Raw genomic sequence first — 25,570 nt, 5'->3', positions numbered from 1 at the left:
TGTAATGGTTCCTAAATTGAGGCCTATGTGAACCAATAAAGATGGACGCTGACTGAAATTCGGAGATGGTGATAGAAGTGCGCAGGCGCCAGATCGGAGATGCGAGCTGCTTGTGACTGAGCAGTATGGCTCAAGGACAGCCTGGCCATTTTATGGGGCCTAAGCCAAGACTGGTGAAGTCAGCACATTTGGTTTGTGGGAAAAGTTCAGCAAATAACAATTTGGAGGACACTTCGAAGGAAGCAAAATTAAGACAATGACACCCCAGTTTGCTGTGAGACGAGGATGACTCTGCACAAAATCGAAATGTAAAATGATGAGGTGATGATCATCCGATCCTAAATTGACCAATCACGGACGTTCTAGGACTTAAGAGTTTCGAATTTAGATAGATAAGTTAGTGAAAAAGGGTATATAAGAGGACATTGAAAGGTAGCTCGCTTTTCGACCTAATCTTTGCACCCTGAAATGCTGTCGGTCTGCGCAATTTTTCCTATGGCGCAGAGACTTTGAAATTTTCCTAGACTTTACTTTTGAATGGGTGCAAAGTCTATGGAGAGGGAGAGAGAGAGAGACTGAGAGGTTTTAGTTTGGAACTATTACATTCTTTGCTGATGTCTTCGCCTCTATATCTGGGTAATATAACTCTGACTTATTTTTTCAAGCTATCATGCTAATAAATTAATGTTTTTGAAATTTTACTTTTCTTTCAGGATTTATTGCATAACTGAATATTTTAATTTTAGCAAATATATAACTCATGCTAGGAGATTAAATCTCTAAACCAACATTAAATAAATGGAGAATTATGCAGGTCTTGTTGTCCTTTAGTTAACTTATACTAGCAGATCTGAAGAATAAATGAATAGTGGGGTGTATCTAAAATTCTTTCTTTCAGAAAACCATGGTATTAGAAATAAAACTGCAGTTGTAAATAATGTATAAAATTTAGTTCAGGCACTCCGCTATAGCACCGCAATTCCTCTTTTGGATCCTTACTGAATCCTTGGAGCAGAGTAAATGTGTGTATGAATGCAGATAGGAATGACGGGCCCAGTTGTGAGAAAATAGTAAGTAGTTCCCTGGGTTAAGGTGATGTTTTTACAAAGAATTTTTGGAGCCACGCTGCACCAAGCCATCATCAGCCAGGATTGCTTGATTCGAGTGGCATGGAGAGCACAGGTCACACATCTGAGCATACCCATCCGACTCGGGGTGACAAATGCAAAATCAATGGTTGATGGACAGAATGCAGAACAATGTCATACATTCACCCCAGTACAGAGATTTGGGCTTAAATCCCTAGTTTTGTTGATCATCATGCATTCCAGTTTGAACCCAGCCATATGCAAATCAGTCTTGACCCAGTGCCGCATGGGAACAGTCCAGCCCGAATTGCCAAAGCCAGGTTCTCCCTGGACTGGACGGGAATCACGTCTGAGCATACCCATACCACTCGGGGTGACAAATGCATAAACAACAGTTGATGGACAGAATGCAGAACGTCATACATTCACCCCAGTACAGAGATCTGGGCCTAACTCCATAGTTTTTTTGCTCGCCATTCCAGTGTGAACCCAGCCATATGCAAATCAGTCTTGACCCTGTGCCCATGGGAACAGCTGAGCCCGAACTGCCAAGCAAGGTCCTCCCTGGACTGGAAACAAGCATCCTAGGACCAGTTTCGGGCTTTCAGCCCTCATCCAACCGTGGCAACTGATTGCTCTACACCAAGAAAAAAGGTAAGGTTTAAGGCCAGTTACAATGGAGCGTGGGTTGGATATGAGGACCATGTAGAGCACAGTCCAAGAGTTACCTTCTTCCTTTGCAATTTCTTTGGAGAACAATTGTCGTAGACGAGTTGCCAGCGAAAAAGCTCAGGGCAGATAAAATCTAAAGCTTCTGCCTAGAAATCCTCAACATCCATTGGATGGTGCTCTCATCAGTACAAAGAAAGCCCTCTACATTTGTACTTAAAACATCTCTAAAAGTCGGATTTCCTTAATGGGCAAACCTGTAAGTTGAGGTCAACTGCTGATTTAACGTTGATGGAACGGCATCAATTGCAACACTGGTCTCTGTCAATTCTCCAGACAGAAAGTTTTCATAAAGTTTCTAAATCCCAGCTTGTGCAGTTTGGGCAGGGGCAATACACTCCACCATGAACCAAGGGGTCCAGTCCCTAAAGAACAGCTTGTGGGGGGCAGGCCTCACTCCTACAAATGTCACCTTAACAGGAGGCCCCTCTTTGACCCTTTGAGTTTATCTCTTTGTTCTGGGTGCAAGTGGGATCTGGTCTGGCCATTAGGGACCTGCTCACAGTCTGGCACTAGCCCACTTGGTACATGGCTGGATAGAAGCACAATGGAGAAGGTAGTCCCAAGTGTCAGCTACATTTGCCTGAGACAGGACATCCCTTTTGGGGAAAATTAAGTTCCTGAACACTGGCCAGATATTCATTCTATTCTTTAACCCCAAGTCTTTTTTTGCAGCCCTGTGAACCTCTTCACACCTAATCACGGAGCCATTGAGCTCCTGGGTGAAAGTTGGAAGCTTGGGAAAATTTAATTTTAGATGTTTTAAGCAGGCTAATGGTAAACTTTTAAATGCACTTTTTGTAAAATATGTGTTACAAATCCAACTTTACCAATGAATTACACTTGTAAAAAGTATTTTAAAAAGCATGAAGTAATTTTTTATCTATTTGCTAGGTAGACATAACAATATTTCATTTTCACATTAACTCTGAATGCTTTCCCATGCCACTGAGAAAATAGCTTTGTCAATGTGAGGACATGTTTTGATTTAAATGCTTACATGTCCTACTCTCAGACCATGGACCCTACCTAATGATCACATAAGGATAACTTAGGGTAGACATTAATATTTAAAGGGAATGTTTAATTCTATCATACAAAGTTATTTTGACAGGTCAAGTTTGCAGTTTAAGTCTGCACAGACAGGCTACTGGTGGTAGGCCTGCAGTCATGTTCTGTATTGTCACTTTAGTGGTGGCACTATATGTGTTGTAGTTCACTGAAGACATGTAATTTAATAGCCCTAGGTACTTAAGGTATTAAATACTAGGGACATATCTGGAAGTTAAATATGCCAGTTTGGAGTATAGCCAAATTCATCCTGTTTTAAGGGCACATGACCTAGGGCCTGGTTAGCAGGGTCCCAATGTACAGATCAAAACAACAGTATAATCAATCAAAAAATGGGGTTGACTATGCCAAAAAAAAGTCATTTTCTTACACAGAGCCACAGAAAAACTGAAAAGCATGTATTTAAAACATTATAAAAGTATTGCAAATGTTTCAGATGGAAGACACCAAGGGCCACATTACACATAGTGCGCATTTTCCTTCATTGCGCCGGGCACACCTTTTAACGGAAGGAAAGGAAAATGTGCCACATCACGAGGAATACACAGCACCCAGGACAGTTGAAAACTCATGCCCTGGGGAAGCGAGTTCATGTGAAATACGGGGCAGGTGCTTTACAGCCGCTCTGTGTTTCACTGTGCAGATGGCTACCGGCCTGCACTTTTAAAGGGCAATAGAGATTGCCCTGCACTGCCAGTGTGCCCCAGACAGCTTCTTTGCCTCTGTGCCCAAGTCGGTAATACAGCGCGGGCGCAGAGGCAAAGGGATTCCCTCATTTGCATGGGGCACGCAACCATGCTAAAGAGGGAACGCCCCCTTGAAGAAAGCGCTGGCACATTAGGTCCACCAGCGCTATTGGTGTTACATAGGGTGCCACACAAGGGTCAGCGGCCCCTTCTGTAATACCAAAGTGCCCTGGGGCATGTAAAGCAGGCGCTGCCTTCACGATATTAACATGTTATTTTCACAGCCATGCCTTCTTTGCATCTCATTAGCGATGCAAGGCGAGTCTGTGATAAAACGGGCTATACATCAAGGAAACACGCGCTAGTGTGTCCTTGATGATATTGCGATACAATTATTGCCGCTTTTCGCCCAAGAAGGGACGCTAAAGCGATGATAATTATATCGCCAGCCCTTGCTAATATGCCCCTTCATTTCCCATCTGCCCGTAGATACAGCTAATGTCATCCTACTAGGCAGCTGGCATATTTTTAATAGTCTATAGCAGGTGACTCGCATTTTCTCTCGATGGTTAGGAGAAACGAGGTCGCCTTTGCCAAGACAAGAGTGTGTGAATTATTAAACTGTGGGTCTTAAGCCAGTGTTTGCATTGGGATTTTGAATGCTTCATTTGTGTGAACTTGTTCTGTTCATCCATGTAAGGATAGGATTAACAGACGTTGTTCTTTGTTAATGTCGGGGACCATCATAGTTTGTTTACCCCAGCTAGGATAGCTTTTATTAGTGTGTGAGGCTCTACTGATTCCGTCGATAAAAATTCTTTATACATTAAGAACACTATCTGGTGCGTGACCGTAATGCTAATTTATCAGTATGGTGATGATAGAAGACCTATAGAACAGATTTTCTGGACTTTTTTGATAAACAGCAGGTCGGAGCTATACTACCTCCTGCTTAAAGATGAAATACATTTGGGCAGGAACACTGCTGAGACAGATACCAGAATGTTTACCAACAAACAGGACACTCCCTACTGCACACCATTAAACCAACCCTGACTTGAGGACTGGTATTGCTCATTTACTACATACTATCTCCTACAGCTCCCCTATATCTTAAAGTGTGGTAGCCTACATCTACTCCTTAGGAGAGATTACAGGAGAGGCGCAATACTGAAGCATGCCACCCACTGGGCGGGTGAGGGCCTTCAGCCTTAACCATAAAGGTCTTGCCACTAAAACACACTTGATATTGGGATCTCGTTCATTTGTGTGGGCAGTCTGTTCCTTATGTGTCAGAGGGAAATTCGAAGTCAAACATCAGCTGTCTATATTTTTTCAAAGAAACAAATTGTTCCTTCTGTTATTAACCTCACCTGTTGATACAATACAGGTGCTCCTTCGAGGAGGGATGACTCTAGATACTCCAAAGTTCCAATATTATGGACCAGCTCAATTGTGCGAAAAAAATGAGAGGTGTCAGGCTTCATCATTGGCCATCCCACATTCACCAAAGAATCCTCTACTAGCGAATAAGCCCTTGTTAGGGCTGTAGTTCCAGTATTAATAACTGAGTTGAAAAAAAGAAAAGAAAAAGGGGGGGTTCAGTAAAAATCCCTACCGCCTACCTGTCTCCTATTTTAAACTTTATTGTTTGGCGGTGGAGGGATGATCAAAAACTTTTGAGTAGCTAGAGCCATCCCTCCTCGAAGGAGCACCTATACTGTAAAGTAAAAAAAAGCCCCAACAAGTGGGTTTAGTAACAGAAGGGCCTGTTCCTTTCTCTGGTGAATACGGTATTGGAAGGATGAGCACGAACGATGGTCCCTCGCCCTAAGGGGAAAACCCTCCCCCACTTCCTCTGACGCTATAGTGGGTGGGTCACATGTTGTAAATATATTTTTTCATAGACCTAAATTTCATGAACTCAGTCTTTACCTGGACTTTTTATTTAACCGACACCAACAAAGTTTCCGAGGTCCTATAGTCTTAGTATGCCTCTGAAAAACTCACAGTAGTTATGTTACTTGTTGGGTATTGGGTTACTGGTTGAGGGGGGGGGTGAAACAGTACTCAAGCAGCACTCACAATCTCTGTCAGAGTGTAACACAAGCAAACTCCAAATTAACCTATGCTTGACCCTCTGATAGCTTGGCACAAAAGCAGTCAAGAGGAAATGTGTAAAGTATTTATATAGCATTTCAAACAGTAATAAAGTGAAAACACAAGGCAAGAAAAATCCCACACCAATTCAGAAAAACATTGGAAAATTTAATAAATTATTTGACACCAAAATGTCAAAAATCCAATCAGTAGAACTGAAGATATGCAATTTTAATGATTTCAGGTAAGTAAAGCGCCTAATAGCACAGTGCCACTCATATTATCTGGTCGTGCGTAACCAAGTGAAATTCACAAGTTTAGCCTCAGCACGATGGAGAGTGGACTGAATACAGAGACCAGGTTAGTCCCACTGAAAGAGTTACCTACAAAATCCAGTGCAAAGAGTTCCGTTCACTGTGGATGGTGTCAAAAGGAGCTGGGAAAGCGTCATAGATGGCCATCGATGTAACTCGAAGAGCAGGCCAGGCATCAAGGAAGGTAGCACAAAGGTCCTGTAGAGTGTTGAGGACTATCATCGCTGGAGATTCGGTCAACACGAGCTGTGGATACTGTGACACAAAGTACAGATCTCAATCTGCCTGGCATTGATGGCAGTCATTGTGGTGAGAAGACTAGTATTTGCCAGAAGTACGCAATTGCAGGAGCTGCAGGTAACAAGATCTTTGCATGAAAGAGCCCGTTTGCATTTGTGAAGAGCCCAACACATTAGGACTTATCCTTTTTTTTGGAGAGGAACTCAACTCATGGCACACCAATAGTCAAGGACCTGAGCAGGTACCTCTTGGGAGAAAGGAAGTCACTCCAGTAGAGGCCAGCAGGGCTCAGACAAGTCAATTTGCAGGCCCAGATGCAAGTCCAGGGAGCAGGTCAGGTGAGCAGTTCCAGGGAGCCTCTTGAGCTTAATATGTCTCTGCAGCTCAAAACAGGAGGTTAGGCTGCTGACCAATGGTGTCACATCAACCTGGGAAAAAAGATACTTGCTCAAGCTTACTTCTCAGCAAGCAGGGCAGCAAGCAAAAGAGCAGCAGAGTATAATGGCAGTAGATTGGCGGACCTTCTGGCAGCAAAGCAGCACAACAGTTATTCTTCTGTAGTATCCACAGCTCCAGCAGTGTACTCAAAAGAGGGTCATCCGAGGGTACTGGTGACTTCTTTGAAGTAGGAGGACTTTCCAGAGAAATCCCTTTCAATGTATTGAAGTTTCCTCCCTACCCTGCTCTGGCTCCTACCTGACTGTATGAACAATGCAGTGTTGAAAAGTCCTTTGTGAAGTCAGGACACAGCCTATTTAGTTGTAAGTGGGGCTGCTCCCAGCACCCCTCCATCCTGGCAGTTGATGGCCCATCCAGGAACATCATAATTTCGATATTCTGTGGCTGTCTGGGAGGAATAAACAAAGCCCAAATTCCAGCATCACCAAGTCATGTCATCCAGAAACAGGCTGCAGGCATCAAATAGGGCAGATAAATGCCAACTTTCTAAAAAGTGGGACTTTCAAAATTGCAGTTTAAAATCTGACTTTACCATTAGAAAGGATTTTTAATTAAAATTTCTCAGACTGCAAGCATGAAATGTTTACATGTTCACAATCAAACCTTAGCACTTATTAAATGTAATAAAGCATTCAAATGTTATCCTATGGACATGTAAAAGTTAAAAATACAATTCCAACTTTTTAAATATGCTGCACTCTTCCCTAAGGGCTATATAGGCCCTAAATATATATGTATTAAAAAGGAAGGTTAGGCCTGGCTGAAGGCTTATCTTGCCAAGTTGAAATGGCAGTTTAACACTGCACACAGGCTGCAATGGAAGGCCTTGACATGTTTAACAGGCTACTTAAGTTGGTTGTACAATGAGTGATGCAGGCTCACTAGCAGCATTTCATTTACAGGCCCTGGGTGCAGGCAGTACCACATTACTAGAAACTTAAAAGAGAGAGTACAGGCGCTTTAGTAGTTTAGTAGTGGTAAAGAGGACAGGGCCCTTAAATCCCCCAAAAATATGTTCAGAAAACAAAAGTGGACAGGCCGAAAGTGTGGAGATAACCCTGCAGGAAGGTGGCGGACGGCGAAAACTACACTACCCAGAACGCCCTGCGGCCGGACGCCGCACACGGAGCTTCCGCGCCCGCCGGCGCTCAAAAGTGAGCCTGCACCTCCGCGTCGCGGGACCGCGCGCGGGCATCGCCGGGCTGAGCCCGGGCAGAGGGCAGGCCGTCTGAGGCCGTCTAGGGACGGCGAGGGACGGGACTGGCCACTCCCCTAGGCCTCATACTCAAGCATGGGTAAGCGAAAGTTACAAACATCTATTACTGGGGGTACTGGGAAAATACAAATCCCACGTAAACCTACAACATCTGCCAATATTATGACATACCTCACTACAGCTGTGGGAAAATTAAACCAAGAGATTGCTGACAAAGAACGGGACCGGGGCTTGAAACTACACCACCAGCTACTTTGGAGTCCCTCCCACAAAAACGACAAGATGTCCCCTTGGAACCTAAGATTCATATTATCACAGCTAAGGATATTATACCCCAAGCCCAAGGGACATCTGGCCCTGAAAAGCCTAATCCAATTAACAAACCTAATGAGCAAGACCGCCCACGGGAGGTGGCAAGTCCGGTCACTAAAAGAGCTACAAGGTTGAGAAAAAGGCTGAAAACGCAAACTTTGCAACACCATAAAAAATTACGTTATATCCCAAGTAATCTTGAAGGCTCGATAAGAGACATGGTTGAAAGGGTGCTTACGGATAAAATAGAAACCACCCTTGTTCAGATCTCAAAAGACATTATTGACACCCTAAAAGAATGTGTGTCTGAGATATTGAGCAAATGTGATAGGATTAATACATTGTTATCAACAAAAATGCCTGAACACTTGCCCTCTCAGATACCCGGGACCCTGGATTTTCAGGCGCAACCTATGGAGGTGATAAGAAATGTATCATCAATAGCTTCCCATCTCCTCCCTGCCCCGCCCCAATGCTAAAGCCGCCTTAAATAACCACGCCAGCTCTGAACACTACGGGCCCAAAGATACCTGGACAGAGTATATCCAACCCCAGTATCCCCTCCACAAAGGCTAACGGGCATAATGAAGGAGATCTACATGGGGGAAAAAGACAGCGTACAAAGCTCCGGGTCAACTTACCTCCGGAGGCTACCTCCTTTGTTGCCGTCCTGGTAAATGTTCCCACTCTGAAACCAGGGGAGGTAGAATCCTAGGGTACTTTACTGGAAAACATTAAGTCTTGGTGCGATATAAACTGTACAGGCCCAAGGAACATATCCTCGAACATAAGTACAGGGAGAAGAGTTGACTGGTTGGGGCATACGGAAAAAAACTTACCTGAGGATTGCCTTATAGTAAACTTCAACAGACCCCATGTGTGTACTCGATTATTCTGGGATGCCACTGAGGTAAAGAAAGGAGAAATCCGAGCTGTGCCCTTGGGTTTCTTCTACCCATCGCCCAAGCATCATAATTTTCCTCATGTCTGGAATGGACATCATACTACCTCGAGACACAACACTTGTCTATCATCTTGGGCGACACAAACACCAGATTTTACTCCAAAACCCATTAAAGACATCGCACCACTAATTAGACCTGACTTGGAGTTATCAAACAGATTCACAGCCTTATCACAATTAGATGAAAACGATTGACTGACCTGCTCTGCGTGCTCGGACAATCAGATACAAAGTAGCCCCACTAACATAGAGGTAAGAAGGAAAGTTGTGAAACTTATGAGCTGGAACATTGCTGGTCTTCGTTCAAAAAGGGAAGATAGAATATGGCTCGAGAAGATCAAGGGCTGTGATGTTGTACCTTTACAGGAGACTTGGGACACTGAATGTAATTTCTGGATAGATGGCTATGTATCTTACTTCCTAGCAGCCCAAGCTTCAACCGCAGGGAGAGATAGAGGAGGGCTCATGTTTCTAATTTCTGTTAGACATATGGGAGTCATTAAGGTATTAAACACCACCTCCCCTAACTATATGGCTTTGGAAGTAACTATGCCTAACAAGCATAACATTGTGTATGTCAACTTCTATAATGCCCCACACGGCACCTATGGTAATGAGAATATTGACTTACTTGCTAAATTTTTAACTGATTATAAAGAGGGTCAAACCACTTTTGTTCATCTCATCCTTCTTGGAGATTTAATACACATCTATGTAATTTGCACTTTCAATATGGAGCCTATGTAGATGCCGATTATCTGCCCCACTCTCATTTTGAACACTCGGCAAAAGGGGTTGCCCTGGAAGAAATATTAACAGACATAGATTTGTCAGAGCCAGAGTTTATTGACATTAATCATAGAGTGGCATCATATAGTGCTAGGGGCAGTAATACTATAATAGACTTCATTTTTGTATCTCCAGGCTTGTTACGTAATGTTATTTTTTATAATGCCATACATGCAACATTCAGCGACCACAACCCGGTGATCATGGAACTGATCAACAATAACCCAATCCTATTAAATGAAGAAGTTAATAGAGATTACCCCTTAAAGGTAGGGGTACATGACCAGGGAAGACGGGTAAAGTGGAGCAAAATTATCCCAGATGACCTTTTTGATGAACTTTCTGAAAAAGTGGGTAAAGAATTAAATACCTGTCGAGACCCGTTAAAGTATGGAGGGAATGTCACTATTGCCTTTGAAATAATTTGCCAACAAGTGGCTCTGGATCTATTGTGTAAGCCGAACCATAAGGCACAAAAAGCGCATGGGTGGTTTAACACGGAGTGTTCCAAAGCCCATAAAGACCTAATGGAGGCACTAAAAAGGGTACCTCGAGATACCCAGGAAGTGGCTATGTTAAGGAAAAAATATAAAACTACGGTAGAGACCCGTAAGAATGAAATAAAGACTAATGCATGGGAGTCCCTTTTTGAAAGATCAACCTTGAGGGATAGTGCTAAAGTTTGGTCGATTGTTAATACGCCTCTTTTTAATGGTAAAGAAAATGACATTTTAGAGCTTAATATCACAGAACTTCAATGGTCGGACCACTTCGAGAAAATCTATGATAGTAATATCGCTGTAGAGCCTTATACACCCAAAATACCTGAGCGCTCAGAGCCCCCTCTGAGTTTTTCAGTTAAGGAAGTGCAGAAGGCTATAGATGACACGGCGGGACATAAGGCGCCGGGCCCAGATGGGGTGCCGACAGATATGTATAAAGCCAATCCCTATATTTGGTCCCTCGTCCTTACAAATGTCTTTAATGTAGCCTGCACAGATAACACTAGATTGCCTACAGCTTGGTCCCGGTCCATTATAATCCCTGTCTTTAAGAAGGGCCAAAGGGGGGATTCAAGGTGTTATAGGCCGATATCCTTAATTGATTGATCCTTAAAAATATTAGGGAAAGTTATTCTGGCAAAAACTTCCACATGGGCTAATAACAACGATGTCTTGTGTAATGCGCAGTATGGGTTCAGAACTGGGAGAGGCACAGAAGATCAGTGTCTAAATTTGAATCTTATAATCAATAAATATACTGTTGCGTCTAAGGGGTCAGTTCACCTTGCCTTCATGGACTTGTCCACAGCTTTTGACCTAGTTAATAGGTCAAAGCTGTGGACAATGCTCTTGGATCTGGGTTTGGATCGGGCCCTTGTGAACTTCCTGGCAGAACTCCACAGAGACCTGAAAGTGTCAATACGCATGACACATGAGGGGAAGTGTACTGCTGGCATTAAGTCGGGTAGAGGTGTGCGCCAGGGGTGCATTTTGGCTCCAATGTTATTTTCTATTTATATCAACTCACTAGGAAATACCTTGGCTACAGCTACCGTTGATGTCCCATACATGGGGGGGGGGCATTGCCTGTTTTATTGTATGCTGATGATACGGTCCTGATATCAAGGACCTCCATCGGCTTACAACATCTTCTAAACTCCTTTGGGGCTTTTATGCACAAAATAGACCTTGTGGTAAATATGGAGAAATCCCATCTTATGTCCCTGGGGAAAGGGAAGAATAATACTAAAACACTCTCCTGTAATGGCGTTGTATTATCAAAAGTTAAAGTCTTCACCTACCTTGGAGTGGTGTTTGATGACATGGGCTCCTGGGCACCCCAAGTCTCTAATAAAGTAGCTGCCGTGACAAGATCGTCGGCTGCTATATTAGGCTTCGCAAAAAGACTGGGTGGGAAACCAGCAGAGGCCATACTGGCTATATATAGAGCTAAAAATATAGCCATAGCAAGGTATGGAGCAGCGATAATGGGCTATAAAGACTCTGCCCAAATACAGAGAGAGGAAAATAAATTCCTGCGTTCACTCTTAGGGCTGCCCCACTCCACGTCATCTTTTGCAGCACATATGGAACTGGGGCTGGGTTACATTGAGGATACCCTTAACATGGCACCACTCTTGTTTTGGATCAAAACATGGTTGAACCCAAACCTTACACTAAACCACAAGATCATTAAGGACTGTATGGGACGGGATAGAGCAAAGGATATCCAGTGGCTGTCATTTATCAAAGCCACAGCAATGCAACTGGGTCGGCCTGAATTATACCTTAACCCTGAAAACCTAAGCAAGGATGATATTTATGGGTAAAGAAACACTTTGTTGGTAACAGAGAAATAGAGCGTGAAGCCCGAGAAATTGTTAAGCCAGCAGTAAGGGTACATTATTCCCTGATTACGACAATGTCTATACAACCTTACTTGACCATTGTCACAAGACCCTACCACCGGTGGCTTTTAACAAAATGTCGTTTTAATCAGGCAAATTTTTTGCTGGGCTATTACGTGAAGTGGTGTAGACCAATGGAGAATGAACCATGTAAATGCGATAGTTTCTCTGAGCAAGATCTAATACATTTTTTGTTTTTTTGCCCTTTTTTTGTGGAAGGACGGAAAAAGTATATTGTACCATTGCTAAGGGATAAGGGGTTTATACAGTTAAAACCTGCACTACTATATTTACAACTTATGGAGTCCCCAGTAGTGATGTTTGGGGTTGCGAACTTTTTGATAGCATCTATCCGTGCTAGACGGAATAGACTAAGGGATATTACATCATTGGAACCGAAAAATGTTTAATTGCCACAGCTATCATAAATGAACTCCCATGTATATAATGAATTAATAACGCTACAAATTCAGAAAATATTTGTTATTAGATAATGAATACTTTTGTTAAAAAAAATTCCTAGAACCATGTATATAGGCCGCCGTTTTTATTTCCATGTACTGTATTGTTTTTATCAAATCGTTTTTATATACTATATAATTCTGAAAGTCATCATGTATAGGTATAGCATACTTTTATGATTTTAAAATAATCGAATAAAGTGATTTTGACTCTGACTCTGACTCTGACTCATGACTGTGGTGCCAATGTTTATTTAAAGGAGATTTTCTTTTTTCCCTGACAACTACTGGAGTTACAGTGAAGTCAACATTTCTGTAATGTGAGTCTGTGCATTTTCAGCTCTCCTTGGTGCAATTTGTATCTTTTTTGCGGCATTTCTATTGTATATTCACTTACTAGTGGCCTGGTCATTGAAAGTGATGTCCGAAGCTGATGATTTGCCTATGAATGTAACGCTGAGCCGTTTTTTATGCACAGTTTTCTTTTTGGGTGACTGTCTCCTCAGACCTGTCCCTCAAAATGGCGGCGTATATAATTTGACTGGAATGTCGTTGGTGCTTTTTGACAATGGTGCCTGCTGGTTTCTTTTTGATATTACTAAGAGGCTATGCTATGTTGAGTTCTTCTGTGTAATCACTGAGAGTTTGGCCCTGCACCACGCACGCTGCTGTTTTCCAGGGTGCTGATTTCGAACAGTGAGGTGTCTGGAGTTTCTCAAGCGGAGTTCATACACGTTGTGAGCTTTTGAATTATTTCTCTTGCATATTCTCATGGCTGATAACATGGGCCTTTCTCCCAAAAACAAGGATTCTAAAGGCAATCTTAAAAGATCTAAGCAAGCTTCTCCTACTCCAGAACTAGTTCCGAAAGATGCTGGCACTACGTTGGATACTATTTATCTCGCTTAAACGCTGTCCATGATATTGCGCAATCGACTATCACTAATACTGACTTACTTCAAGTTGAGGTTGCGGCAATCAGAAATGACTTTGAGACCTCATCACTTTGTGTTTCTACTGCTGAAGCACGGATAAGTGGTGTGGAAGATACTGCACAACAACACTCTAAATCAATGCAACAATTGGAACGCTCCATGTCTGCCTTGCGGAGAGATATTACGGAGCAGGAAGATAGAAATCGCAGGAGTAATCTGCGTATCTTCGGTCTGCCCAAAGATGCAGAGAAATCAGCGTCATCAATGATAGAGTTCTTGTTTCACTGCATTCCTTCTGTTTTGTAGATTTCTTTTCAGAAAGACTTTGAAATAGAACGTGCTCATCGGGTTCCTACATTCCGGCCTAAGCCTTCACCTCATCCTAGACCGGTGATCTTTAAACCTTTGCGACATCAGCATTCTAAACAAATCTTAGTCCAGATGAGGAAAATCAAGGCAATTGTTTGGGAGGGGCCACAGAATTGCCATTTCCCAAGATTTTGCTAGGGACACTGTTATCAGACAGAAAGGTTTTCTCAATCTACGAAGATTACTTGACATGAACATTCCGTTCTCTTTTGCTGGTCCTTCGAAATTTCGCATAACTTTTAGAGGTCGCACTCAGATTTTTTATGAGCCTTCGGAGCTTTCGACCTTTCTGAATAATCAGATGGAGTCTCAGATGGAATATTCACTTTCTCCTGGCCCTTCTGGTTCTTGAGTGTTATCTGAGTGCTTTTTGTAACCCTCGTGGCTTGTATAGCTACATGTGTATGCTAATGCTACGGTCTTTATCTTTATAGTTACACAACTGTTATGTGATGTTTCCAATGTTTGACATGTTCTAATCTTTTTTCCTTGCAGGTTCTGCTCTTTCTTTAAGAATGTGTATTGTTTACTCTTATGGTTGATGGCTCTCTTTACTCTTTCTTCCGTCTTGTTAGTGTGTTTCCTATTTCTTGTTTTTCATTTCCTTTTCTATTCCTTTTTAGTAATGTTTTCTTCCTATTAGTGTTTGGTGTTGCTGTGACCGTATTGCTATATTGTGTTGGTGTTTCCGTGATATTTTTGGGTGTTCACTATGTAGACCTCCATTTCTCTTTCTCTTTCATATATGTCTAATTTATTTCTATATGGTATCTTGAAGTCTTCTTCGTTTCTTTGAGTAATTTTCTTGTCCTATTGTTCCTGTTTGATGGTGTATTTGTTTCTGGTGTCTTATACATTAATAGATTCTTTATATGTCTGTCTCTATGTGAATATAGTATATGATCCCTTTCTTAATTTTTGTACAGTTCATTCAAGCTATTAGTTCATGTTTTTACTTTGATTATGTCTCCTTCACTACTCTTAGATTTGGTTCTATGTATTATCGTTCTTTTTTTGCTGTTCTGGTTTAGTCTAATGGTGATATGAATTATTTGCTCTTTGTAATTGCATTTTAGATCTGTGAGATATGAATTAATATATATATGGTTTTAGGATGTTCTGATGAATTTCTATTTACTGATGTTTATTCGCTATATAAAACTTATAGTAGTATTTTTAATGTTCTGCCTTGCGAGGCAGCTTATGTATGTTTTCATGCATCCATTCTTAAGTATCTTTATAATGTTTGATGGTTCCTGAATTGACCGAATTATTTTCATTAGTATATCTAGTATATTGTATTTATATATTTATTCTGAATACCTTCTCTCTCTATTACCTCTAGTTCTTAATCTTTATTATTTTTTGCCTATGGGGTAATGGGTTTTTCTCTTTCCCTTGTTGGCCTCTTTGCTTGCCTCTCCATGTTCCCCCCTCGTATGAATTTTGTCTATTATAGACGTTCCCTGGTGGGATCCTTTTTCCTTTTTTTCCTGTCTCTTTTCTCCTGTTTTCTTTCTTCTTTTTTTCTTTTTCCACTCCTTCCTTTCCTTTTCTTTTCTTGGGTCTCCTGCTGGCGTTCAGTATTTGTGGTGTCATCGGATTTGCTGTGTCTTTGTTGTATTGAGGATAATGTTTTTGAAGTATTTTTTCTGTTATCAGGTAATAGCGAGTATTTTGTCTTTCTGCTTTTATGCCAAGCTTGAACGTTTTATCACTTAATGTGCATGGTTTGAATTACCCGGTGAAGAGGGCAAAAATTGTGGATTATTGTAAAAATCTTTCTACCGATTTAGTAATATTGCAAGAAACAAAAATATTGTACAAGGAAACCCTTCTATTGAGGAAGGAGTGGGTCCTTGATGTTGTGTGCTCTGATGCCTTTCGTAAGAAGAATGGGGTGGTGATGTTGATTTCTAGAAATTCGGTGTTGACTGTGGTTACTGTGGAGCATGATTCAGAAGGCAGGTGGTTGCTGACTCTGTTATCTAATGGTTCTCTTGATCTCTATGTTAAGAATATTTATGCACCCACTAGTGATGATCCATCTTTTTGGCGAACTATTTCTAAAAAACGTTCAGATGTTCCTCATAATGGCAATTTGATAGTGGGTGGGGACTTTACTATTCCAATGGATGTACACGGGATTTATGGACTTAGCAGCGGCATTTGATAACGTTAATAGAGCCAAACTATGGTCACTTATGTACAATTTGGGAATTGACCCAGATCTTATTAACGTTCTTAGGGAACTGCACTCGAACACCACTGCCAAGGTCCGCTATAGCGCGGGGGGGGGGTGAGTACCGATCCCTTCCCGTGCTCTGGCGGGGTGAGGCAGGGGTGTATCCTGGCACCTTTTTTGTTTTCTCTCTATATAAACGGCCTGGAGAGTGCCCTACTAGCACTGGGGACTGACTGCCCAAAGGTAGGTCCGCCTCACATCCCGGTACTTTTGTACGCGGATGACGCGGTCCTCCTCGCGCGAACTCCAGTCAGTCTCCAGCTCCTAATTAGAGGTTTTGCTGATTTTATGAAGAATCTGGACCTTTCCGTCAATTTGACAAAATCTTTCATCATGGTAGTAGGAAAGAAATCGCATAAGAGATTTGTGTTCAAACTAGGGGAACATGTCCTGGACACTGTGACCACTTTCCCGTATTTGGGTCTCCTATTTGATGAAAAGATTAAGTTTGCCCCATTGATTGAGGAGAGGTCCAGGAAACTACTCACAGCAAATGGGGCCATACTAAACTTTGCCCGGCAAATGGGACGTTGGTCCCCTGAGCAGGTGATGACATTGTATAGATCGGTCAGCACTTCGAAGGCTATCTATGGAGCAGAGGTGTGGGGTTTTAGGGATGCACAACAGATACAAAGTGAGGAAGACAAATTCTTAAAAAAACTCTTAAAGCTTCCCCCGGGCAACCCAGCAGCAATAACACACAAAGAGCTGGGTACCCCATACATATCTGACTTGATTATATTGAGACCAATACTGACCTGGCTCAAAATTTGGTTAAACCCTAATGCGGAATTATCCAGACAGATCATACAGGATTGCTTACGGAGAGATAGATGGCTCCAAATTCCCTGGTTGAAATATATTAAAGAAACACTAGGGGCTATTGACCAGCAAAGGTTATTTTTGGACCCCTCAAATGTGGATAGCCATTGCAGACACTTTGTACAAAAGCAACTACTGGAAAAATTTGATTGTAGGAGGATGGAACTTGACTCTATTAAATCCTCGGTAGTTGCTCATTCGCCTGTGTGTAATGAAATGGGCATGGAACCTTATCTCTTTTTAATGTATAGTCAACATGAGAGGTTTTTAATGACTCGTTTTAGGCTCAATTTGTTGCACAATCTTTTAGCTGATCCGCCTGGTTTTACGCAAACAATTGAGCAGAAGGGTGCCTGTGGCTGCGACAATAGGTCTCCGCAGGACACCCTTTATTTTGTATTACTTTGTCCCTATTATAAAATCCCACGCCAGAGATTCCTGGTGGACATTTTAAAGGACTCAAAAATTGTCCATGCCAAATCTGCTTTATTATTTCTGCAAAGAGCAACTGAAATGCGGACCTTGTGTGCTATTATGACTTTTCTAAAAACTGTGATTAAATTAAGAAATACAAGGGGCTGATGGTCGAAGAATGGGGAGGAAATGACAAGGGGCTGATGGTGGACGTAAGGGGAGGAAATGAAATGAAATTTGCTGCTCACTTTTTGCACATATTAACTATAAAAATTCTTCTTAAATCGTTATTTTCCTTTTTTAAATTTTTTTATGTTCAGTATGCTTTTATATGGATATGTATTAATATGTATTTTTATGATGGTTTTTAACCTTCGAAACAAATAAAGAACTGAACTATTCCAATGGATCCTATTTTGGATAGACACTTTGCTTTTAAACTCCGTCCCCCTAGGGCTCATAAACAGATGACTAATATGTGTTCCTCTGTTAATCTTACTGATATGTGGCGATTACATAATCCCACTGGTAGTGACTTCACTTTTTCTCTTCTCCCCATTCTATCTTTTCTCGTATTGATTATCTTTTAGTCCACTCAGCTCTTTTAAAGTACTCGTCGTCCCCCCTTATTCATCCGATTCTTGTCTCTGATCATGCTGCTGTGTCCTTTACTCTCCTCAATATTGCTGAAAGAAGAGAACCTCACACTTGGAGGTTAAATTCGGAGATCCTGTATGATCAAAGTCAAGTTGCGTTACTCAATGAGGATATTGATAATTTTTTCTCTGATAATGAGGCCTCAGTTAGCTCCCTGGTGGTATTATGGGATGCTTTTAAAAGCACGATTAGAGGACAAATTATTAAACAAATGGTAAAAAGGAAGGCTGATATTAGGAAAGAACTTACTGATCCAGCAGATAACATTAAGAAGCAAGAAACTCTCTATAGAAATTCTATAGAAAAGAAGTTATTACAAATTATCAAGAATCTAAAATATTCTTACAATTCTATTGTCACTAAGAGAGCTCACATTGGTGTTCAAGCTCAGAAGTCTAAACGGCTACTTCTAAAGAATCGGGTGGGCAAGGTCCTGGCGGCGACGTTAAAGTTTCAAGAGTCTAATAATAAATCATCTCAGATATCTTGTATTAATGATACCTCTGGTACTAGAAATTTCAAAGTAAGGAAATTCTTGAGGTCTTTCGTGAGTATTATAGTAAATTGTACACTCCTCATAATCAATCTTTGCTTGATCATTGCCAGCAATTTTTAAAGACGATTCCTATTCAGACTGTTTTAGATGATGATGGTGTAAAATTGGGTAGTCCGATTACATCAGAGGAGATTATTCATGCTATTAAAGCCACTCGCTCTGGGAAGGCTTCGGGTCCAGATGGTTTTCCCATTCTGTTTTATAAGACCTTTCTTCCATCTGTTGTATCTCGCCTTAAAGATGTCTTCGATAGTTTTAGCTCATTGGGTTCGGTTTCTGGTTCAGCTTCGGAAGCTACTATTGTAGTAATCCCGAAGGAGGGTAAAGATCATTTGGATCCTAAGAACTTTCACCCTATATCCCTCCTTAATATGGAAGCGAAAATTTTCGCCAAAATTTTGCCCAAAAGTTTGGAATCCTATATTCCATTATTTATTCATCCATCACAGACTGGTTTTGTTAACGGTAGAATGGCTAGGGATAATATTCAAACTTTTTGCCATATCATAGGAAAAACAAAGTTATCTAACCTTCCGGCGGCTGCTATTGCCCTCGATGCCGAAAAGGTTTTTGATAAGGTTTCTTCACCTTTTTTACATGCAGTGCTTCGTGCGCACAATTTTGGGGATTCCTTTGTCAAGATGGTTATGTCTTTATATGCACATACTAGGGCAAATATTAGAGTCAATGGTGCTTTTTCTTCTTTTTTTAATCTTTGTCAAGGTACTAGACAAGGGTGTCCATTATCACCTATTCTGTTCTTATTATATATTGACCCGGTTACTCAATCTTCATCAAGATATTAAGGGTTTTCAATGTGTCTCACATTGTATCAAAACAGCTGCTTATGCAGATAATGTACTCATTTTCTCTGATGATATAGCTACAGCAATTCCTGCCATTTCTGATACCGTTAATCTCTTTTCTAGTGTTTCTTGTTATACTTTTAATAAAGATAAAATGGAGATGTTTCACCTCAATGTATATTGTTTACGAGCACATATGGGGAATGCTGGCTATAAATGGCAATCAAAACAGATTAAGTACTTGGGAATTTGGTTTCGCAGTACTCTATATGACACAGTGGCGTTTAACGAAGCTCAAACTTTACTCAAGATTCGTCAACTTCTAGATACGTGGTCTCCTAAGTGTATCTCATGGAGGGGATGTCTTCAAACGTTCAAAGTTATGATAACGCCCATTATTAATTTTGTGTCCTCTATGCTTCCCATTAGGTTATCTTCGTCTTTTTTCCATGACATTGACTCCCTTACCTCTAAGTTCCTATGGAGAGATAAGAGAGCCAGAATGGCCTATAAATCTTTGAGGAAGCCCTATGATATGGGGGTTGTAACTTCCCTGATTGGGATAAGTATCAAGTAGCTTTCCTAGCTTCACAAGGGCCTCTTTGGTTCTCTTCAGATCCTCGTCATACGCCGTCATGGGTGTTGATTGGGCAAGAACTTTCTTTTCCTCCTCTTTTTGAACTATGTCCACATTGTCTATTCCTTTTTCTCGGGCTATAATTTTAGACACCATTGCGGCGGTAAAAGCTATTGATAAGATAGTGACTAAATCAATACATAAGTCTAGGTGGTCTTCTCTGTGGCGCAACTCCCAAATTAAAATTGATATTGATTCGACCTTGATGGCCTATTGGGCTAGTAAGGGGATTACGTTAGTTCATCATCTTTATGATTCGAATCATGATAAATTACCTTTTTCCTCCTTAGCTCAGCAGTTTTCTCTTACTAATTTGGATTTTTATACCTTCTTGAAAATCAAAGTTGCTCTTGCTAAGGTTCGTCTTGATCCAGTCTCTCACACAATTTCTCTTCTGTTGATGTGGCTCAAGTCGGGGCATGTGGCTTCTAAGATATATACATTTTCTCTTCCAATCCACCAGTGTTGACTACCGTTACACAACAGAAATGGTTACATCATTTTGATCATGATCTTCTTAAACATATCTCCTCAGACACTTGGCAGATGATTGGTAGACTCTCTCTTCGTCATAAGATTGCCCCCTCTCTAATTCAGTCTAAAAACATGTCTCTCAATTTACTGCATTGGACTCCGGTATGCCTACATTCTCTCAATCTTAAAGACAATGATCTTTGTTGGAGTTGTGGCTTAGCCGCGGGTACATATCCACATATGTTTTTTGAATGTCCCTGCTCCAGCCTTTTTGGGATTTGGTTAATAAACACCTCATGTTAATATTTAAGATCCAATTTCAGCTCTCCTTTCCAATAATTTTGCTGGGTCCATGGGCGTCACCTCTCCCATTACCATTGGATTCTTTAGACATGCAGTTATTAGATCTGTTGTTGACGATTGCGGTGAAGATTGTCCTTACAGAATGGAAATCATTTGGTTCCATATCTTATCATACATGGTGGGCTTGGGTATCTTTTTTATGAGGGGCTCATACCTCTGTAGAAGAGGCTCATCTCTCCCCTTCTATTTCTAGTGGGGTATGGAGAGCTTTTGGATGAATATGTGGATTTGGCCTCGGAGGGGTTGGTGGAACAATATCCCTTTGCGTCGTCTCTTTAATTTCATTCTTACTTTCTTTTTGTCATGCTGCAGGAGACCCCCCCACCCCCTCCCGCCCCCAGTCTTATTCTTACTTTTACTCTTCTTTCTTCTCTTTTGGTTTCTTCTTTTCTTTTCCCTCTTTCTCTCTTTCTCCCTCGTTCTTTCTTTCTTTCCTTTCTTATTTTTCTTTCGATTAATTCTTATCAAAGTGATACATCTGATTTTTTACTATGGTTCCTCTGTGATATTGTTTTTCTTTTGCAACATACTTTTTACATTGTTCGTAGGAACTATGCATAACAAATTTACATCTGTGTTTTTGTATTATTTTTGGTCAGTGTATCACTTTTCTATTGTATTTAACTATTTATATGTCTTTTTTAAATTAATAAAGATATATGAAGTCATGGTACATGTGAAGTAATTGATTTGAGTTTCTGAGTGAAGGTGCTGACTTTAATTTCAGCAAGTTGCTTCAGTTTATTTCCTTATACCCAGGTTGAACTTATAAGTATCTAATGTGTTACTTTAATGAAGAATTGAGTATTAAAGCAGATGTGTATGCTTATCTGCGTTACAAAAACAGTTAAATAAACATTAATGTCAATATCATGCACTATATTGTAAAAGTTTGGTGCATGTGCACAGCACCACATAGGAATGGTATTGAAATGAAAATGTTATCAGGCAAACAGACATCTTGAGTCCTTTACCAATATCATATATGTTTTTTAGAAAAAAACTATTCACTGTAGCTTTCTCTCTCAAACTTTAATCAATTTAGTATACATTCACACTTAAATATGGCCATTAATGAGATGCTATCCTTGCTATCAATTTAGGTAAAAACACACCGAGCCGCCTCCCCTATGTCACTCATCGATTAAAACTATTCAAGGTGTTCATCCTGTAGTAAATTCATGGTTCCTTCAAGTGATTCTTCAGAAGATGACCATGGCTCTCTACATAAGCTATGTTTCTAGCATGACCCTTCACATCAAGGATTGCAGCCATACAATTATCTTATTCCACTGCCATCTTTTTTGTAGACATAGGCAAAATATAAATGACACTGGGCAAATTCAGAAATTCCCAAGGCTAGGATTACGTAAAACATATTAAATTGCTAAAAATTTCCCCTTTCCATTTCTGCCTACTTTTCTCCTGCATGGGACTATGTTATGCACAAAAAGGCTTACAAGGCATGTGACAGACTGAAAAACCACACTTTGCTCTAAAAAAGTGATTTCATTTTATTTCCCCATATTTCTATGAACTTTTACTAAATTACACAATTTCACCCAATTCTACTTTGCAGCCTGTGTGGCCCATCTAAGGGGCTATTACTAGTATAGCATATTCAAACCCATTAGATACAATAAATAAGTACAGACTGTCTAGTGCTATTTTAGCCCACAGAGTCAAAGGATCAACAGATAACCGACTACAAGTTTATTATCAGTCTATTCACACACATGGACCAAGGACCACATTATAAAGCAATATTCTATGTGAAAGTTAAAAAAAAGTCACACTCAAAGGCTATCTAAGAATTTCTGGTAGAAGAGATCAAGACTATAGAAAGTGATTGCTTAGGTTTGATAGCTTAATGGCATTATATGACACCCAATGACCTCTATCTGTGAAAGTTGAGAATACTTACACTCATACCCATGTCCATGTACTGCTCAGTTACCACAGGCGGGCTTGGCATAGTGTACTGGAGACCAACTTGCTCATCTGTATGGACCGAATCTGTAAGACAAAAAGTATCCTACAATGAAGAAAAATGTTAGCTGATTCTGGTATCAAGGTGATGACTTTTCGAACCATTTTAAACATTCAAGACTGATTATAGGTGCTCATGTATTCTGCATGGACATTAAAATGAGCTTACACCCCACATCGTGCATGGAAATTTAAAGAATGGGAAGACAACATCATTATTGTGTCTCATTGGATAATGCTGGTTTTAACCCTTGATCTCAGACAATCAAACAGCCGCACAGCCAAGGAAAGTATGAAGAGGTTGTATGTCACTGTCATTAGGGCAATAATTTGACCTACAAATATATTACATCCACTACATTATCTACCAATACATTGGTATGTTAACCGTTTGTTTACTATTCTTAATTCTACTTTATCTATGCGTACTATTTATTGTAGCGTTTAAGTTGATGTAGCTATTATTAGCGATGTATAAAAATGTTGTCATGCTATGTAGCACATGCAGTCGAGTGAGGTTTGAGCTATGAAGGCAATGCTGCCATAGGCAAATGGCAGACTGTATGAAATGGGATAATGGCAGCAGCAAAGATATAGCCCACATTATTGGCAACAATACCTGGAGGAGAAGAGGTAGGTGAGGCTATTTAATATGTAGATGAGATATGGACGCAATGGCGACATTGATGGAACTGCTAATTCCAATGCTAGCTTGAACATCGAAAATGGAAGCAATAAAGGATGTGGGTTTAAAACATGGAGAAAATAGACAGAGTTTTGGAGAGAGGGTGGATATAATCACGTGTTGTTGAGGACGAGCAAATGGATAGAGGACATGGAGTCAATAAAGGTATGAGCAGAGATCATGAAATCTTGAAATAATTTACAAGGAAAAATTGCTTTGTGATGTAAGAGTTGAGATTAACATGGCAATTTGTTTTTAACTAAGGTCAAGAAAGAAATTAAGTAAGAAGAAAGTAAACAGAGGTAATGAGATACCTGTTATAAAAGCGGTAGCAACAAATGTATGGACTGAGAAAATGGGGCAATTATGATTGGACCACCGAAAATTCAGTCACTGATACTATAAACATAATGACACAGTGCAAGTTTGTGTTTAAAAAACATAAATTGAGAGAATAGTGACACATATGGAATGACAATATAATGAAGACAGTAATGAAAGGAGAGAAGAACATGACTACACTACATGAATGGGTCTATATAATAATAACATGAATAGTACAGGCAAATGAACTGAAAGTCTTAAAGAGTTGGGCACAGGTAATGGATACCACAGTGTTGAGAGTAGATATCATGTTTGAAATAGGAATGTGAGCAGCGGGGGTGAATACATGAGAGCACCAGGGAGAAGCAGGTGCTATATACAAGCAGTGAGCAGGTGTGTATCAATGAAGTTCAGTGTGAAACTGAAAAAAGAAAACAATGACTGGAAAGGTTAAAGAAAGTCTTCCTTGATACATCTATTAAGGACAATCTAATACAACGATCACAATCCTCTGGGTGTGAGATGGAATTAGCAGCTGTATCGAAAGCCATCCACTGAGTCTACTCACCACCAAATGTTTCAAGGCGTACATTTAGCTTAAGGAATGTGCTGGACACTATCAGGCACATCTGTATTAGAAAAAGAAAAAAACATCATTGTGCTGAAATAGTCCTAGCTTTAGAAGGTTGCCTAATAAAGAAATACACAAACACATATTTATTGTCAGACTTGCTCTCAATCACAAATAAGGGGGCGATTACGATGCAGCTCAGTAGGCTCTGACCAATGGTCGGAGCCTTCCAAGCTGCATCGTAAAGGGCTGGTGGGATTCCTTTCCGACTGCCTCATTTTGATGGAGGTGGTCGGAAAGGAATCCGACCGGTCCTTCCGGCTCAGCCCGTCTGCCAGTCGGAATGTGGCAAGTAATCTCAGGGGCGGGTCTTTCCGTCTTTGAGATTACGATGAAGGTTTCCGACATGGTTTCCATGCTGGTCTGTATGGCATGAAAACCATGAGGCAAAGCGTCTTTGGGGGACCCCGACAGGGCCCCATTTGATGCATGGCCTCCAGTTGTAGGCAGAGGGGGCACCTATGGTGCCCCCCTGTTGATCCTTGCACCTTGTGGCAGCCTGCCACGGGGGGTTCAGGGATGAACCGCACCTCACATTTTACTGTGGGAGCATGCCTTACGGGCGTTTTATTGCCGGAATGCATGCTCCTATACTAAAATGTAGGAATGCGACGAACAGTGTTCGGTCGCATCCTAATGAAGCGTTGGGGACTGCCGAGTGGGTGTCCGTTTGCCCCATGACCGATGCTGTATTGGCAGGAAGTGATTCCACCCAACACTGTAATGACGGTCTTAGGCAGTTTTTGTTTATAGTGATCTGCTGTACATGGTTTACTGATAGGTGAAGTGAGTTCTGGGAATCAACTGGGTCACATGCATTAAAC

General features: G+C 40.9%; 1 protein-coding gene across 1 annotated transcript in view; it reads right to left on the bottom strand.

The window, feature by feature from the left end:
* The window catches only part of LOC144768431 (BPI fold-containing family B member 2-like), a 117,878-nt gene that overhangs the window by 59,269 nt on the left and 33,039 nt on the right, over positions 1 to 25,570 (bottom strand). Inside the window, exons 7-8 of the mRNA XM_078652077.1 lie at positions 24,684 to 24,744; positions 23,042 to 23,133 (exon numbers count right to left, since the gene is read on the bottom strand). Of these exons, the coding sequence (XP_078508203.1) occupies positions 23,042 to 23,133; positions 24,684 to 24,744 (153 nt within the window). The remainder of the gene's footprint in view (positions 1 to 23,041; positions 23,134 to 24,683; positions 24,745 to 25,570) is intronic.

This window comes from Lissotriton helveticus, chromosome 7, assembly GCF_964261635.1.
Source record: "Lissotriton helveticus chromosome 7, aLisHel1.1, whole genome shotgun sequence".
Taxonomy (NCBI): Eukaryota; Metazoa; Chordata; class Amphibia; order Caudata; family Salamandridae; genus Lissotriton; species Lissotriton helveticus.
Note: the sequence above shows the minus strand (reverse complement) of the source record. Positions and strands in the feature narration are given on the sequence as shown.